Source organism: Haliotis cracherodii, unplaced genomic scaffold, assembly GCF_022045235.1.
Source record: "Haliotis cracherodii isolate W230 unplaced genomic scaffold, xgHalCrac1.p SCAF_5, whole genome shotgun sequence".
NCBI lineage: Eukaryota > Metazoa > Mollusca > Gastropoda > Lepetellida > Haliotidae > Haliotis > Haliotis cracherodii.
In genome coordinates, this window is record NW_027266308.1 from 10388769 (window position 1) to 10405746 (window position 16978).

A 16978-nucleotide genomic window follows, 5' to 3' on the forward strand; every position below is an offset into this window, starting at 1 on the left:
TTTGCCCCGTAATGCATCTTTGGAATACGTTCACGCACGGTCGGGTTCCTATCCCACAGGCCAGGAAAAGTGCGCAGATAGAAGTCATTCTCCCGATCTCCTCTTTTTTCCTCTCGAACAATAACAAATTGGCAGTCTGTCTAAATCACGAAGTTCCTAAATGTGTTCATCTTCTTTCCACACTTCTAAAAGAGGCAGCTAGCCCCTTATTACAGGATAAACATCTTGCAAATATAGAGAGACGATAAACAAATCAACTTAAATGTAATACAAAATAGATCCATGACTGAACGATATTGACCTTTGATGGGAATATCGGCTTCTATATTAATTAGCAGAGACCATTTATAAACCATTTATTTTTATTATTTTGTATTATTCTATTTTATTGAAAACCCACCTACGGTCATCATGGAAGGTTGTTTGGTTGGTTTGTTGTTTAACGCCGCACTCAGCAATATTCCAGCTATATGACGGCGGTCTGTAAATAAGCGAGTCTGGACCAGACAATCCAGTGATTAATATCGTGAGCATCGATCAACGCAATTGTGATCGATGACATGCATCAACCAAGTCAGCGAGCCTGACCACCCGACCCCGTAGTCGCCTTTTACGACAAGCATAGTCACCCTTTACGGCAAGCATGGGTTGCTGAAGACCTCTCAGCCCGGAATCTTCACAGGTCCATCATGGAAGGAAAGATTGCACTCATCTGAGAACAGAACTGATGCAGCAATGCTGATGACGTCGGTACCATAGCAATTCCATATTTATTTTATTTCATTTTTAATCTATAATTATTTTATTTATCTATTTATTTATTTATTTATTATTTTTTAATTTTTTATATTTATTTATTTATTTTTTTTTATATATTTTTTAGGGGGGGAGTCCTCATTCGCTAGAATATCAAGTGGGTACATACACATGTTGGTGAGATGTTCACGCCCAGCAGTAATTCATTCATTGTCAATCTTGAATTTGAAACGCTCCCTTTCGAAATTCATAACACTCATAGTCACTATATGGCTGGAAAATTGCCGATGTGACTTTAAATATTAACTCACTCACTCAAAACACTCATATGCATGTGTAGGCAGCCTCTGGTGCATATACATACTCAGCTGTTGAAAGGTCACCTCTACATGATATGTGACCGAAAAACAATTTCCAAAAGTAATAAAGCCATATTGGTTGAAAATGAATATATTGAGCGTTAGTTCCAAATCAAACCAAAAAAACAACACAGGAAGTAGGCAGCCAGTGGTTGGATTGAAAGGTCGTGAGCTGATTGTTTATTGTTTTAACGCCACACTCGGCAATATTCCGGCTATGTGACGATGATGCGGCCTGTAAATCCCATCCAGTGATCGATATTGTGAGTAACGATCCACGCCACCGGGTTACGATGACACGCAATTATCAACGTCATAGCGCCTGACCTTGCATCCGATCCTTTGGTCGCCTCTTACAACCAGCATATAGATTGCCAGTGACCAATTCTAACCTGGAGGGGCGGTCGGGTAGACTAGTGGTTAATGCGTTCGCTCGTCACGCCGAAGACCCGGGTTCGATTCCCGACATGGGTACAATGTGTGAAGCCCATTTCTGGTGTCCCCCCACCGTGGTATTGCTGGACTATTGTTAAAAGCGGCGTAAAACCACCATAACGATTAGGCGACACGACTGCAGCATCCCCACAACATTCCTGGGGCCGACTGAAAACCCGCCTACGGCCATCATGGATGGAAAGATTGCACTCATCTGAGAACAGAACTGACGCAGCAATGCTGATGACGTCGGCATCATAACAAACGAACGTAATTGCCTATATATGACCAGGGCCCACTTGCACAAAGCGAACTTAGCGCTAAGATGATCGTAACTCCCATACTTTAACATAGGCTTACAATAGTCTTAGCGCTAAGATCGTTTTGTGCAAGTGGGCCCTGATGTCAGTGGTAACTGAACTGAGATCAACAGAACGCAAGCTGCTTCTTATGGTGGTTGTGCAGTGGGGTGGTCCAGTGGTTAAAGCGTTCGCTCTTCACGCCGAAGGCCCGGGTTCGATTCCCAACATGGGTACAATGTGTGAAGCGCATTTCTGAGGTCCTCTGATGTTATATTTCTGGACTATTGCTTAAACGACATAAAACGATACTGAATCACTTATTACTGTAATGCTAATGCGAACGTGTGTTCATCCCTTAAATGACCCATGACGCTATATAACGGCGGTCTGTAAATAATCAAGTCTGGACCAGATCATCTAGTGACTGATATCATGAGCATCGATCCATGCGATTGTGATACGATGACATGCATCAACCAAAAAAGCGAGCCTGACCACCCGATCCCGTTAGTCGCCCCATACAAGCAAAGTCGCCTGTTACGGCATGCAAGCATGGGTTGCTGAAAACCATTTCTAACTCGGATCTTCACGGGTCACCATGTGGTTAAAACACCGACCTAATTCCGCTCTCCGGGCAGACGCTCTACCCACTAGACCACGTAGACGGTCGTCCCGACATCGCTTGAAAAATATGGCAATCATTAATGCTTGTCAATATATGTTAAATTAACATGCAGACATAATGGTTTTCGAATAATTCTATTCAACTTGCTGGGGCTGTAAATTGATGCGAGCACAGCTCCCCTTTACTTATAAAAGGAGGATTTCATCGCATACAGCGCGCGGTGCCTTGGCCCAAAGACGTATATATACATCCGTGCTTGGCCCAAGCATAAGAAACCGTCACGTGCCTCAGTTAACGGGAATCAAGGAAGTATGAACTTGCCCGTTATCCGCGGTCTCCTGAAACTCCAGATAAGATTCCACCTGTGATCTGGTGAGCCTGTTATCCAGCTCCTGGTGGATAAGACTTCCTCCTTATCATCATGCAAGAGACCGAACAAGGTTAACTTGTATCCCCGGTGACCCGACACTGCCCCTAATTGGAGAATGGCGACAAGGGGGGTGGGGGTCGCGTTTCACAGTAGCACGCCATGGACACAAAGAACTGGTTCCACACCCAGTTTGCAGTCACTTAGTGGGCGGACATCATATACATTCGAAAAGACATGATCTGGACCAAGAAACACTAAACTAACTTGAGTCAGTCACAGGACCATTAACTTATAATAACAAACAAACTCGCAGACGAGGCCGACGGCCACTCCGAGATGTTTAACACGTTTGGAAGAAACGCTGACACATCAAAGGTAATATCCGAGCCAAATCTGGATTCGACCCCACGACCAGTGGATGCTGGCACGTCTAATGGTCCGAGCTCTGCATTGCATCTCGCAGTACCTCTGACCACATGGCAACCCACGCACCATGAGGTGTGCCGAACATTTGTTGTAAGAATCGAAAACTGAAAGACTTCCTTTACTAATAGAGATGTCGTTAATGGTATAACTGTCGAAATGTTAGCAGGAGATTTCACTGTTCTGAATCGCGAGTATGCTTGTCGTAAGAGGCGACTTGCGGAATCGGGTGGTCAGGCTCGGTGACTTTGTTGATGCATGTCATCGTTTCCCAATTGCGTTGATCGATGCTCACGACATCAATCATTGGATTGTCTGGTTCAGACTCGATTATTTACAGACCGTCGTCATATAGCTGGAATATAGCTGAGTGCAGCGTTAAAGAACAAACAAATTTACTCGATGTGGGAGCCATCAGTGGATAAGAAAGTTATACCCATATATTTCGAGTCGTTTGTGCCAATATACCAAGGGATATGTGGTGTAACTAACTCATCCCCCACTCCAAGCAGGAGTCAATGTGTATTTAACTTTTACAGGTAATGTGATATGAGACGTTATAGACGTTAACAAAAGTAACTGAAACGGACATAAAATATCAATACACACTACTGTTGACTATCAGCAAGTTCAGAGAGCGTGCACATATAACAAAAATAGAGAAGTTACATTCTTTTGCCTTTGATTTTAATAATTCTTGTCTGGAATGTATATGTATTGTTTGTTGTTGATTAACACCACTTACAACACTTTTCAAGCTATATGACGACATGCTCCAGTTAAGGTGAGGTGAAATGGGGTTTAACATGGCATCCAAGATTATTTCACTTATATAGCGATGTGCATTCAGGTGAGTGTGTGTGGCTGCTTGTACTAGCCCAGACTGATGCTGATTTATAGTGCTAGCCAACTGAGATACCATGCCGCAGTTTAACATGAATACCCCACCCAGACACAGTATACTGACTCCAAGCAGACCAGTCCTTGTTTTAGCCCCTTAAGGGTAACAACAAGTACCATCTTTTAACATCTTTTGGTATGACATGGCCGGGGATCGAACCCCGGACCTTCCGCTCTCCGGGCGGACGCTTTACAACTAAACCACGGAGGCGGTCTCCAGTTAAGCAAATTGGGGCCAGTTAAATATAATATAATAAACTTAGAGTCACACAGTCTGAATTGTAAAACAATATGTGACAAGTATAGGTGTATTATGAAAGGAGTCTTGTATGGCCAATGCCCCTCAAGTTAAAATCAATGAAACCATGGCAACGAGATTGTTGGTATACATGAATGTTGTTATACACCATAACCAACATGGTTCTGGCAATATGACTTTGTCCTGCGGAATAAACCAGTGGTTGATAGTGTGAACCACAAGATCCTTTCAGCGAAATACATGCATATTCATAGACAAAACAACCCTTCAGCCTCATGGTTTGGTCGTCAGGCTGAACTGAAAGGCTATATTTCATCTTTTCTCAGTAAAAAATACAAACCCGTGGAGTCTATTCTTACATATTTATTTCTTATAAATTTGGCGCGTTATTACATATGTGAGAAATGAAAAGGTGAAAATGAACGAAAATAAGACATTATGCCAAAAACACTTGTTACAAACCATTGCGATTAAGCCTGAGAACATAAGCTTCACTGGACAATCACTACAAGAGGAACAATCTGAACGTGAACAAGCAAATGATATGTTTCCGAGAAACATCTAACTGGGAATGAATTCATCACTTCTTTACTGACAAACTTTTACCTCAATATATTATAGAACACTATGAAAATACAAAAGGACTATATGCAATATCATTTTTATGCTCATCTTATCCTAACAATATCTACATCTAAATTACCTTTGGGCAGAACCGGAATTATATTTATGAAGACTTTTGTAAGTGGACAATCCTGCCAATTCAGTATGAAACACTAACACTCATATTCAATCCTGAAGGCTTAAAAGGAAGTCCTTAACACATTTATAAAACACTTCCAGAAATGCACTAAATGAACTTACTTAAACTTGGTTTATTATACTTGTTGACGTGTTTGGTTGTTTAACTGATCACAACCAATCAGTTCTCGTTAACATATCAAAGTTACTTTCCTTCAAATGCAATATTATATTCATTGAAATATACGCGGACATCCCATTCAGCACTTTACATGATCCTCAATCTCCAGTAGACGCTACACGTATCCCTGCATGGACAGACAGACAGACACCACATGGATAATCCCATCTTCCACCTTACAGTCCCCATGCTGTATGTAGTTATCAACAGAGGATAGTGGAACTTATCACAGCATGAAAACTAATCTATTCACTACTTGGAGAATGGTAGACAGGAGTACACAGACCTTTGTGTAAAGTAGTTGAAGAAGAGGCTAAAGTATAGGAGATGCCAAAGATGTGGAAGCTGACCTTAAGATGTCACTATGTAACACATCTACTGATCTGGGATGTCCATTGATGTTAATATGATGGGCAGTTGGTTCAAGTCAGCCTACAGTGATCTAAGTCCTGGTCACAGATGTCGGTCAGTCGGTCGGTCCGTCCATCCATCAGCTTCAATACAGTCCAAGTCAACACAGAGGATGGGATTTATGTTCATTACAGTTCGTAAAATGGTTTGTCTGCCTGACCAAACCAACGTCCATTAATTTAATTCATACCTGAAAGGTAACCAGATGTTGGCTTGATGTCCATGTTAACAGTGTGAATGATAGGTAACCAAGGTTCATGTCTACGAGATGAATGCATGATTCAGATGAAGATGATCCAGTAAGATGCAGAACAACTTGTATGAGTTAATAACCTGATTCTAAAACAGCTAACATACACTCAGTCCACAAGTGTCTCAGTTAATGTCCACTGATTTCCATATTAATGAGCTGATATCAGTGAAACAAGCTGATTAAAATATACTCCAATAAAGTGGTTCCTGATGCAAGAATGTTCATGATTCCTGTCAAATCTCAGTATCTTCCATTCAATATCTATAATCTTCAGAGACATTTGAAAACTCTCAACCCTAACACATGTTTGAGAGAAACATCTTGACACAAATTCATTCAATAATCAACAGAATCTATTCTGTGAATTTATCATTCAGCCATTTCTGTGGACACACTTTCTACAAATACTAACATGCTTAATTTAAAAATATGCAACATCCTTGGCTCCGCGGTATCTACAAGTGCAACCTGCTCTGGGAGGTGGTTCAATCCGATGGCTTCTCCTGCCTGGTCTCCTGGTCAACTGTCCGTCGCTCCTCCTCCACCTCCCCCTCCTCCAAGTCCTTGACCTCCCCATCTTTAGCCCCTCCATCTTTACTCTTATCATCATCTCGTGGATCACTCAATCGCCTGCCCTTATCGTCCTTAGCATGTCTAGTTTCCTCATCCACCTTTCTCTTTTTCTCGTCCGTCCTATCCCTGCTTCTGTCCCTCTCTGAACTCCTCCTCCTCCTCTCCTTCCTCTCACTTCTCCTCTTGCTGCGGTCCTCATCATGCTTGCTTTTCCTATTCTCCTTCTCGCCATCCTTATCACTCCGCCTTTCTCTCTTCCTCTCACGGTCTCTGCTACGACTTCTACTTCTGGACCGCCGCCTTTCTCTCTCCTTTGCACCACTCTTTCTCCTCTCCCTCTCACTACTCTTATCTTTTCCCTCTGTTGATTTACTTCTGTCCTTTGTTGACTGAGTCTGTTCTTTGTCATCTTTAGACACATTTTTGTCTTTCCCATCCCTCGACCTACTTCTGGCTTTCCGATCCTTTGACCTACTTCTAGCTTTCCCATCCCTTGAACTACTTCTGTCTTTCCCATCCTTTGACCTACTTCTAGCTTTCTCTCCCTCCCTTGACCTACTTCTAGCTTTTTCATCATCACTTGACCTACTTCTAGCTTTCTCGCCATCACTTGACCTATGTCTAGCTTTCTCATTGTCACTTGGCCTGACTATGTCTTTCTCTCCATCCTTTGCCCTACTTATGTCTTTCTCTCCATCACTTGACCTGCTACTAACTTTCTCTCCATCCGTGGACCTACTGTTTTTCTGTCCATCTTTTGACTTCCTTTCCACCCCTTTCTTCTCTCCATCCTCACCACTCTTCACACGCCTTCTTTCCCTCTCCAACTCACCACTTTCCTTCTCCGACTCAATCTCCCCCTCCTCATTCTCCTCCTCCCCTTCCTTCACTCCTTCCATCTTCGCCCCCTCTCCATCTCCATCTCCATCCCCCCCTCCCCCTCCCTCCTCTGTTGCTGCAGCCACCACCTGCCTCACATCCACCCTCCTTTCATCACCGGCCCCAACTTCCCCCTCACCATTCTTCCTCTCCTCCAGCACCACCTCATTCTCCTCAATCTGATCAAACTTATCCTGGTCGTCCTCGTCCTCCTCCAGGTCCTCCTGTTCTTCTTCCTGTCTTCGAGCCCCTCCCCTCACTCCCTCCCCACTCTCCCTGCGTGCCCTCAGTCTCTCCTCCCTCTCAATCTCGCGAGTCATCATGTCCTCGATCTCCTCCTCCAACTTGGCCCGTCTGTCCTTAATCATCTCTGAAAAAAGGAACTCCACAATCAGAAACCATACCATATATAGCAGGACATAGTGGAACCATATATAGCATGACATAGTGGAGCCACTAAACTATTGCAATAATAAGGGGAGTCCCTTTACCTTGAAACATGTAACTTTTCTGTATTCAACATGTGAAGCAGGTGGGGTGAAATGCAGTTCAACAATGTGTTCAAGTTTAGAGCACTTATCTAGAGGGATGTGTCTCCTTGTACTCGTCCGAACAATGCCGGTTTTATAGTGATGTGGATGAAAGCCTAATGTATCAGACTATGCACGAGTAAGAAACTCTTTCTGAGCTGAGCTACATATTGTATTGTGATTTTGCTTATGATCCAGGACAGTGTTTGAAATAAAAAATATTGTCAGGCTGCCATCAGGACCCACAGACTTTAGAAGCTGCAGGCCCTTATTAGGCCCTTATTTGAAAAACTGCAGCTTATTGTGACAAATAAACAGACACGGCCGGCCATAAGGACCCACACATCTTTGAAACAACAGCCCAACACAAGATCTACCTTCTACAGGCCTACGGACAGACCTTATTCGAAAAACTGATCCAAGCACCATTAACCATCAGACTTTACCATAGCCCTGTCCCATGTGTATTGATGAATGACGTAACACACTCACTGTCTACAACAGCTTTGGTTTCCTTCAGCTTGGTCTCAGTGGAGCTGATCAGGCCTTTGGGCAGGTAAAATATCTGAGGTTTGGTCTTGGTGCAGATGAAGTTCTCCAACTTCTTGGTCTCCAGGGCCCAGTTGTCGTGCTGAAACAAAACCTCTCCTGTAACAACACTAGCTGTTCACCGAGATACCATACCAGTTTAACAATGGCTACTCAACTACATATACACAGTACACTGATTTCGAGCCAGTCCTTGTTTTATCCCCTTAATGCCTGGCACCAAGCAGGGTAACAACAAGTACCATCTTTTAACATCTTTTGGTATCACAGGGTACAAACCACCAACATTCCACTCTCCAGACAGAGGCTCTATCCACTGCACCAGGGAGGCAGTCACAAGCCCACCAGGCTACAGCAAGTGAGCCACGTTCCCACCACTCTTAGAAACATCAGTGACAAACTAACAATGCACTTCACAGCTGTGCTTTGTTTGTTTGTAGTTTGTTCTTTACAGCCCCACTCAGCAAAACTCTAGCTACATGATGGGGGCCTGTAAATAGTCAAGTCTGAACCAGACGATCCAGTGATTGATACCATGAGCATCGATCCACGTATTAGGATACAATGACCTGCATGAACCACGTCAGTTAGCCTGACCACCCGATCCCATTTGTCGCCACTTACAAAGAGCATTGTCGCCTCTTACGACAAGCATGGGTTGCTGAAGGCCTATTCTAATCCGGATCTTCACAGGTCCACAGCTTTGCCCACAAGGGGGGAAGACATGGACAATCTGTGAGACAAGTTAACACACTTCCCAGCAGACCTCGTTTGTAGCCAGACACAATCTGACAGAGGTTTGTGATCATAGACAGAATGTTTCCTGTCATGTTGGATCAATACTACGTAACATATGTACATTAAAACAAACACACAGTAGATAAGTGTCCACTAATCTGTGACCGGTATTAAAAGATGTGCCAGCCCTTTATGCCGCAGATGCTTATCAACATCATGAATCTCAGGAGCACAGATATGGTGCAGACAGACCAAGGATCATAATAACGGCTAATCTGGGATTTGAACCAATTGCAACCTGATCCACCCATGCCTAGGGCTAGCCAGCATCCCGACGAAGGGTGGGATACACACCTGTCTGACCAGCTCCATCTTCTGTTCAAGTCGATGTATCTTTGCCTGCTCCTGCTCAAATTCCTGCACCAGCTGTTTCTTCTCCTGGACAAGTCGGGCCTTCTCCTGCTTGGCCTTCGACTCCAGTTTCTCCTCAATCTTCTTCCTCTGCTCCTCCTGCAGACACACAGGCAGACATCAGCAAGACACACATCAATGTCAGACAGACAGAAACACATCAACCAGGCAGACACACATCAGCCACAGAGCTAGGCACACATCAGCCACAGAGCTAGGCACAAATCAGACACAGAGACAGACACACATCCGCCAGCCAGCCAGCCAGCCAGACACACATCAGACACAGCAACAGACACATCAGCCAGCCAGACAGACACACATCAGCCAGCCAGGCAGACACAGACAGAGAGAGAGACAGACACCAACAGACACAGAGACAGACACACATCAGCCAGCCAGCCAACCAGGCAGACACACATCAGCCACAGAGCTAGGCACACATCAGCCACAGAGACAGACACATATCAGCCAGCCAGCCAGCCAGGCAGACACACATCAGCCAGCCAGGCAGACACACATCAGCCAGCCAGCCAGGCAGACACACATCAGCCAGCCAGCCAGGCAGACACACATCAGCCAGCCAGCCAGGCACACATCAGCCACACAGACAGCCAGACAGACACACATCAGACACAGAGCTAGGCACACATCAGCCACACAGAGACAGACATCATTCAGACAGCCCGAGACAGACACACATCAGCATCAGACAGACAGCCACAGCCAGACAGACACACACACCAGCCATCACACATCAGCCACACAGAGACAGACACACATCAGCCACACAGCCAGGCAGGCAGACATCAGCCACACAGAGACAGACATCATTCAGACAGCCCGAGACAGACACACATCAGCCAGCCAGCCAGCCAGGCAGACATCAGCCACACAGCCAGCCAGCCACACATCAGCCAGCCAGCCAGGCAGACACACATCAGACACAGAGCTAGGCATGAATCAGACACAGAGACAGACACACATCAGCCAGCCAGCCAGGCAGACACACATCAGCCAGCCAGCCAGCCAGGCACACATCAGCCACACAGACAGCCAGACACACATCAGCCAGCCAGCCAGGCACACATCAGCCACACAGACAGCCAGACAGACACACATCAGACACAGAGCTAGGCACACATCAGCCACACAGAGACAGACATCATTCAGACAGCCCGAGACAGACACACATCAGCATCAGACAGACAGCCACAGCCAGACAGACACACACACCAGCCATCACACATCAGCCACACAGAGACAGACAAACATCAGCCACACAGAGACAGACACACATCAGCCACACAGCCAGGCAGGTAGACCGAGACAGACACACATCAGCATCAGACAGACAGCAACAGCCAGACAGATACACATCGGCTGATGTGTGTCAGCTGTATGAGCTTGTGTTTGTTGAAATACACCATTGTAAACCTGGTCCTATCAAACATTAACAATTCATGCAAGCCACATCCATCAAATATTTATGTACACAGAAGCCTTGAACACTTTGATAAAATACAAACATAAAATCCCCCTGCACACCCACTCATAATTTTTAAATCTAATTTAATAACGTATTCAACATAACCATATTGAATCCAATCATTGAAGGTGTCAATGTGAAGACTCATGATGTGCTGATGGTCAATCTCAATCAATGATTCAGTTACCCTGAACAAAAAACCCTGATTCTATCTGCCAACTTCCAACCACATTGACAACAGCCAGTGATCAGCACCACGTTTCTCCACGCACCTTGTCTTTGTTTTCCTTGGCTTCATGTTTAAACCTCTGCAGTGTTCCAAGGAGGAGGCCGAACATCCTCTTGTTTCTGCAAGCAGAGGAATCAAACACTGGTATTTCACACGCCAGCTACAGGCACACATCTCCAAGACACAGCAGCATAGAGGGAGGGACAATGCCAATGCTGTTAGTTTCTTTTTAGTCTACAGGATTTTGTTTTGTTCTTACAATATCTGTGGTCGATAAAACATTGTCTCTCAAATGAACATATCAGTAGGTCGAAACAAAATCTCAATTAATTTTCTCAATTTCACGAACTTATGACCCCCTGCTGCGCTCACAGAAGGCAGATACATGTTATCATTTTCCCCACTAAATTACTGCACAACCAGACGTCATATCAAAGGGACTTATCTCTTATTGGTGTACACTGCTTCAAACATTGGGGTTAACACATCACTGTGCAAACTTTCGTCTTTCCCAATGAATCCTCCTTTCAACACAAACTAATTTCATTGATGCTTCATGTTAAGCATTTTTTATTTTATTTTTTTATGAACATCCATTAGAGTACATGGAGTAAGTGGTATTAAAACAATAAATAGATATCTGCAAACCAACAGAAACAAGTGTAAAAGTGAGCGTCGCTCACTAATACCCCCGAACTGCCTAGTGTCAGTAGTTACAAATTAAATAGCTAGGATAGGGTTAGCCTAGGGTTTGAAAAATTCATAAAAAAATGGAAAATTAATAAAAACAATTTTTTTTCTTTGGACTGCACCCCTTCATATGACACGGATTATATGTACTAAGTTTGAGATGAATCCACTGAAAAGTTTAAGAGAAATCGCGCGGACAAAGTTTTCGGACGGACGGACAGATGGACGCACGGAATCTTGGTATAACTAAATACCCCCTACATTTTGTCGGGGGTATAATAAAACCAACAGCCTTAACCATGTTAGCAGTGACTCAGAGATTTGTCACAAGTTACATCACCATGACTTACTCTTTTCAAAGAGTGAGTGAGTATGGTTTTACGCAACTATCAGCAATATTCCAGCAATATTCCAGCAATATCAAGGCTTGGGACACCAGAAATGAGCTTCACACATTGTACCCATGTGGAGAATCAAACCCAGGTTTTTGGCATGACGAGCAAATGCTTTAACCACTACTCTACCCCACCGCCCTCTTTTCAAAGAGGTAGCCTGCAACAGAACAAGAAAAAACTAAAAAACTGACTTGGTTGATGCATGACATCGTCTCCCAATTGCGTAGATTGATGCTCATGTTGTCAATCAATGGACTGTCTGGTCCAGACTTGATTTTTTACAGACTGCCATCATAAAGCTTGAATATTGCTGAGTGTGGTTAAACAACAAACAACAAGAGGCCCTTAGGGCCTGGATCCCTCACCTGGACATTTACAAATCAAGACAAAATATACATTTCACCACCTAGGGATGCTTCCAGTCAAATTTTGTTAATTTCCAATTAGTGGTTCAGAAGAAGAAGTCGTATGAAGAATTGTTGACGTACGGACGACAGATGCCACAGTATGGCATAAGCTCACCTTGGTCCTTTGGACCCGGTGAGCTAAAAAAAAATCAGCAATAAGCGTAAAGGATGAGGGAGACCACATGCAAAGATGAGGGATGTCCCAAGGACGTGGTCCTGGTCCTGTACCTGGCCATGCCCTGTCTGTCCTGGCTCTGCTCCTGCATCATGTCCCGTCGAGATCTCTTGGCTCCGGCTGCAGCAACAACAGCTGAGGCGATTGCGGGCTACAACACCATCATCAACACAAGGTTTATCACACATCTCAATACCTCCGACCATGCTTAAGGGTTGAAGTCAAATATGAACAAGATGAAAACGTGCATAAAATCCCTCAAAAGTTGTACAATCTTTGATACTATGATGTCAACGTCATCTTAATCTATGTCACATGTACAAAACAAAAACAAAAAACAAATGTCTCATAACAGTTGTCCACCCTGACCCCAAACTGATCTTGTCCCCAGTGGATTCCCAACTAACTTTGTACCCTGACCCCAGACCTCCGACTTACCTTGTCCTCTCCGTCGTCCTCCTCCCCGCTGTCCTCCTGCTGTCGACGCTGTGCCATCCCCACCGGCAGGCCCAGTCTGAGGACAAGAAACATGTTATAACACTGCGGCAGATTGTGAGTGACTGGGGAGGATTTAATACGGCTTTGAACTGTATTTCAATCAAGTCACCTTGATGTCATAGATAAGCCCAAAGCGATTCAGGTTTTAAGATGTTTACCACTTTGGTGATACCCATGTAAGTAGGATTGGCGCTGACAAACCAAGAATAACAATAACAATGTCTGTATATAATCAAGTCTGGGCCAGATAATCCAGCTATTGGGATACGATGGCATGTATCAACCAAGTCAGCGAGCCTGACCACCTGATCCCATTAGTCGCCTCTTCTATCAAGAATGGTCGCCTTTCACGGTAAGCATGGGTTGCTGAAGACCTATTCTAACCTGCATCTTCAGGGTCTATGAAGTCTTGTATCAACAACAACGATGGTACGATAGGACCATGTGTGTCACCAGTCAGGTTATCTACATCAGCTAGATGTCAGAATGCAGTTTCAAGTGTCAAGTTGTTTTATATCACAGCCTATCGACCTTGGTTGTTTTTAACTCCATCAAAATGATGGCAGCCTGTAAATAATCAAGTATGGACCAGTGAAACAGCTGACTGATGACATCTGGTGGTTATGAGAACAATCCATACCATCAGGATATGATGACATGCTCTTTATATTGTTGACATAGCTTCTCTATTCTCAAAATGTTGCTGGTACCTGGACAAGTTCAAATGACTTTTCAGTACCCAGTGCATGAAGCTAAACATGTTAAATCCATTTGTCAATTAAGTAGGCTAACCAGCCATGATGTTATTATTAACCAGTGCAAATCACTGCAGATTACTAGTGGGACTAGTGACAGTTTCATAGTTTGCTAAGACAACGTCGGAAAACCATTATTCCTTAACAGTTCCAACCTGGCAAAAGCTCCTCCAAGACCTCTCCTTTTTGCCGCTGGGCCATCGTCAGATCGACGCCTGAAACAGATGAATATTGTACAAGGTAAAACATGAACATGTTATGAACAACACACTAGGTGGACACAACTGACATTAGGGTAGTTTGCAATATGCCTTTACCTGCAAGTAACGAAATATGTCCATTCTAGTACAAGTTTGTCCTATTACTACTTAAATCAGTATTATTAATATCATTTATTGCACAGAAAAGTGATCATTATAAGGGCTAATCTGGGATTAATCATAGTTTCTGACAAGCCTAAGGGATGCAACTCTGCAGAGAATTGCAGTGTCTTGGGTGATTGGGCCTAACGTGCACCCAGTACGAATGGAACAAAATATGTATTGTTCCTTCATTCAGCTATGATAACTCATCAGTTTTCTCACCGGACAAGGTTGGAGAACCTTCCTCGACCTCTTCCATCGGGACTTGCAAAGTCACGGCGACCAAAATTCCTTAAAAACAATTACAGAAAAAACACTGTCATTATGCATTTTAATGAAAATAATTATAAGAAATGGGCAGCGATAGAAACTAACAGTGTTAGTCCACTAGTCCCTATAATTACAACATACGACAAAACTCTTAAAATTGACAAACTTCTACTAGTTAGTCTTTATGATATCTTAACCATTGGGAAGTTTGGTAAGGTGAGAGAGTGAGTTGGGTTTAACGACGCTTTTAACATTATACAAGTTATATCACAGCATGTCAGCTTAATGTGGGAGGAAAGCCCGAAGTGATGCAGGTTTCACGCCTTTACCACTTCGGTGAAACCCACGAGCACAGGTATGGTGCAGACAAATCTAGAAACATAATTGGGGCAAAATGGGATTCGAACTCACAATCATAGGTTTCGGGCCCCCAGTTTGGTAAGGACAATAGGTCTTGTACCAATGTCTAATGCTTATGTTTGTTTGTTTGTTTGTTGTTTAACACCCCACTCAGCATTATTCCAGCTATATGACGGTTGTCTGTATATAATCGAGTCTGGACCAGACAATCCAGCTATTGGGATACAATGACATGGAACAATCAAATCAGCGAGTCTGACCATCCGATCCCGTTAGTCGCCTCTTACGACAAGCATAGTTGCCTTTTACTGCAAGAATGGGTTGCTGAAGATCTATACTACTCCAGATCTTCACGGGTCTCTAATGCTTATGGGTTTCACACATTGTACCTATGCGGGGAATCAAACCTTTAGCCTGATAAGGGAAAACCCTTAAGCACTAAGCTAACCAATCATCATGATTCAATGTTCAAGGAACATGTTTCAGCTACAGAAGTAATAACACCTAGATATTGATTTCATTCAAGCAAAACAGAAATAACTGACAATAATTCATTTGACAATAACTTATAACCATGAAAATGTCCTATGGCGATAGATACACTATCAAGATGGTCAAAACATATGTGCCAAAACATGCTATACAATTCAGCACATTCCCTCTTGGGTATAACACTGTATGCGTTAATTGAAAAGTATATCCTTATTCAAGCAATCAATCCTGTTTTCAAATGTAAAATACGCCAGTGATTGAGTCACACCACTTTCAGCATGTATTGCAATATTACAGTTATCATGGCCATGTTGATGGTGCCCTGGAAATAATCAAGTCCAAACCAGACAGTGATTGATATTATGAGTAATAGCATTTACTTCAATCTCAAGTTGCTTGACAAGGAAACTTGTCATACAAAAACTATTTATATTGCAGCAATGGCTTCAAATTTTCACTCCTTTGTAATCAACTTCTACCAATATTTTTTCCAAAATCCATTGTCAATTGTGGAACCTGAGTCATTTGTGTCTGGAGCAGTTTCATGTTACCACTCAACCTTGTAAACATTTCAGGTGAACATCTATGGCTTCAACTCGAGCATCACTCTCAGTAAGATCCCATAACCCATATTAAACCAGCTGCTAATCATAAGGTATGCCTAATTGAGGGGCGAAAGGAGCAATATAAAAGATTGAAAACTCTAATATTCAACCAACAAAGCTGAATCATTGATAATAAACAAACAAAACAGCCAAATGTCAGTCAAAATTGAACACAACGGACATCTGTGCACGGTAAACTGGATTCAATACAACTGCCTAGTCTAAAAGATGATGATTAAAAAGGTTTTTAGAATTAGGCCTGGTTTCAAGAGATTGGTCTGAGCCGGTTTGGGACTTTTTTTTATGCCGTCACCCCGGCGTCAGTTTTCTTCCTACACGTGGGTTGACATTACTAAATTATGCTTAATTGCACCTTTGTTCTTCTAGATCTCTTCCTGTCAGTTTCTTTATATTTTCATTTACATCTTTCAGTTTGTCTTTGGCTCGCAAAAGCTCTTCTTGCAAAGCATCGACTCCTTTCATTCCATCGGCCATTTTGAAGGAAAGCGTGAGTGATAACTTAAATACGGAAAATCCGAATCTTGATGCTAAGGTA

General features: G+C 43.3%; 1 protein-coding gene across 1 annotated transcript; it reads right to left on the bottom strand.

Annotated features, from left to right (window-relative positions):
- Window positions 1-4791: 4791 nt before the first annotated feature.
- On the bottom strand, window positions 4792-16925 carry LOC139442616 (pinin-like). The gene is made up of 9 exons (XM_071223474.1): window positions 16796-16925; window positions 14918-14986; window positions 14489-14548; window positions 13519-13594; window positions 13134-13231; window positions 11457-11532; window positions 9639-9794; window positions 8490-8628; window positions 4792-7837 (listed from the first exon to the last, which is right to left on the bottom strand). The coding sequence occupies exons 1-9, from the start codon at window positions 16915-16917 to the stop codon at window positions 6501-6503; spliced, it is 2133 nt and encodes a 710-aa protein (XP_071079575.1). The 5' UTR covers window positions 16918-16925; the 3' UTR covers window positions 4792-6500.
- Window positions 16926-16978: the final 53 nt, after the last annotated feature.

What these genes read in the sequence shown, in the direction of transcription:
- LOC139442616 (XM_071223474.1), bottom strand. Translation starts at nt 16,917, where the DNA reads ATGGCCGATGGAATGAAAGGAGTCGATGCTTTGCAAGAAGAGCTTTTG. An exon ending in AGAGATCTAGAAGAACAAAG is followed by an intron (nt 14,987 to 16,795) that starts GTGCAATTAAGC and finishes ATTGTTTTTAAG; the next exon opens with GAATTTTGGTCGCCGTGACT. An exon ending in CCAAGGAAAACAAAGACAAG is followed by an intron (nt 9,795 to 11,456) that starts GTGCGTGGAGAA and finishes GTGTGTCTGCAG; the next exon opens with GAGGAGCAGAGGAAGAAGAT.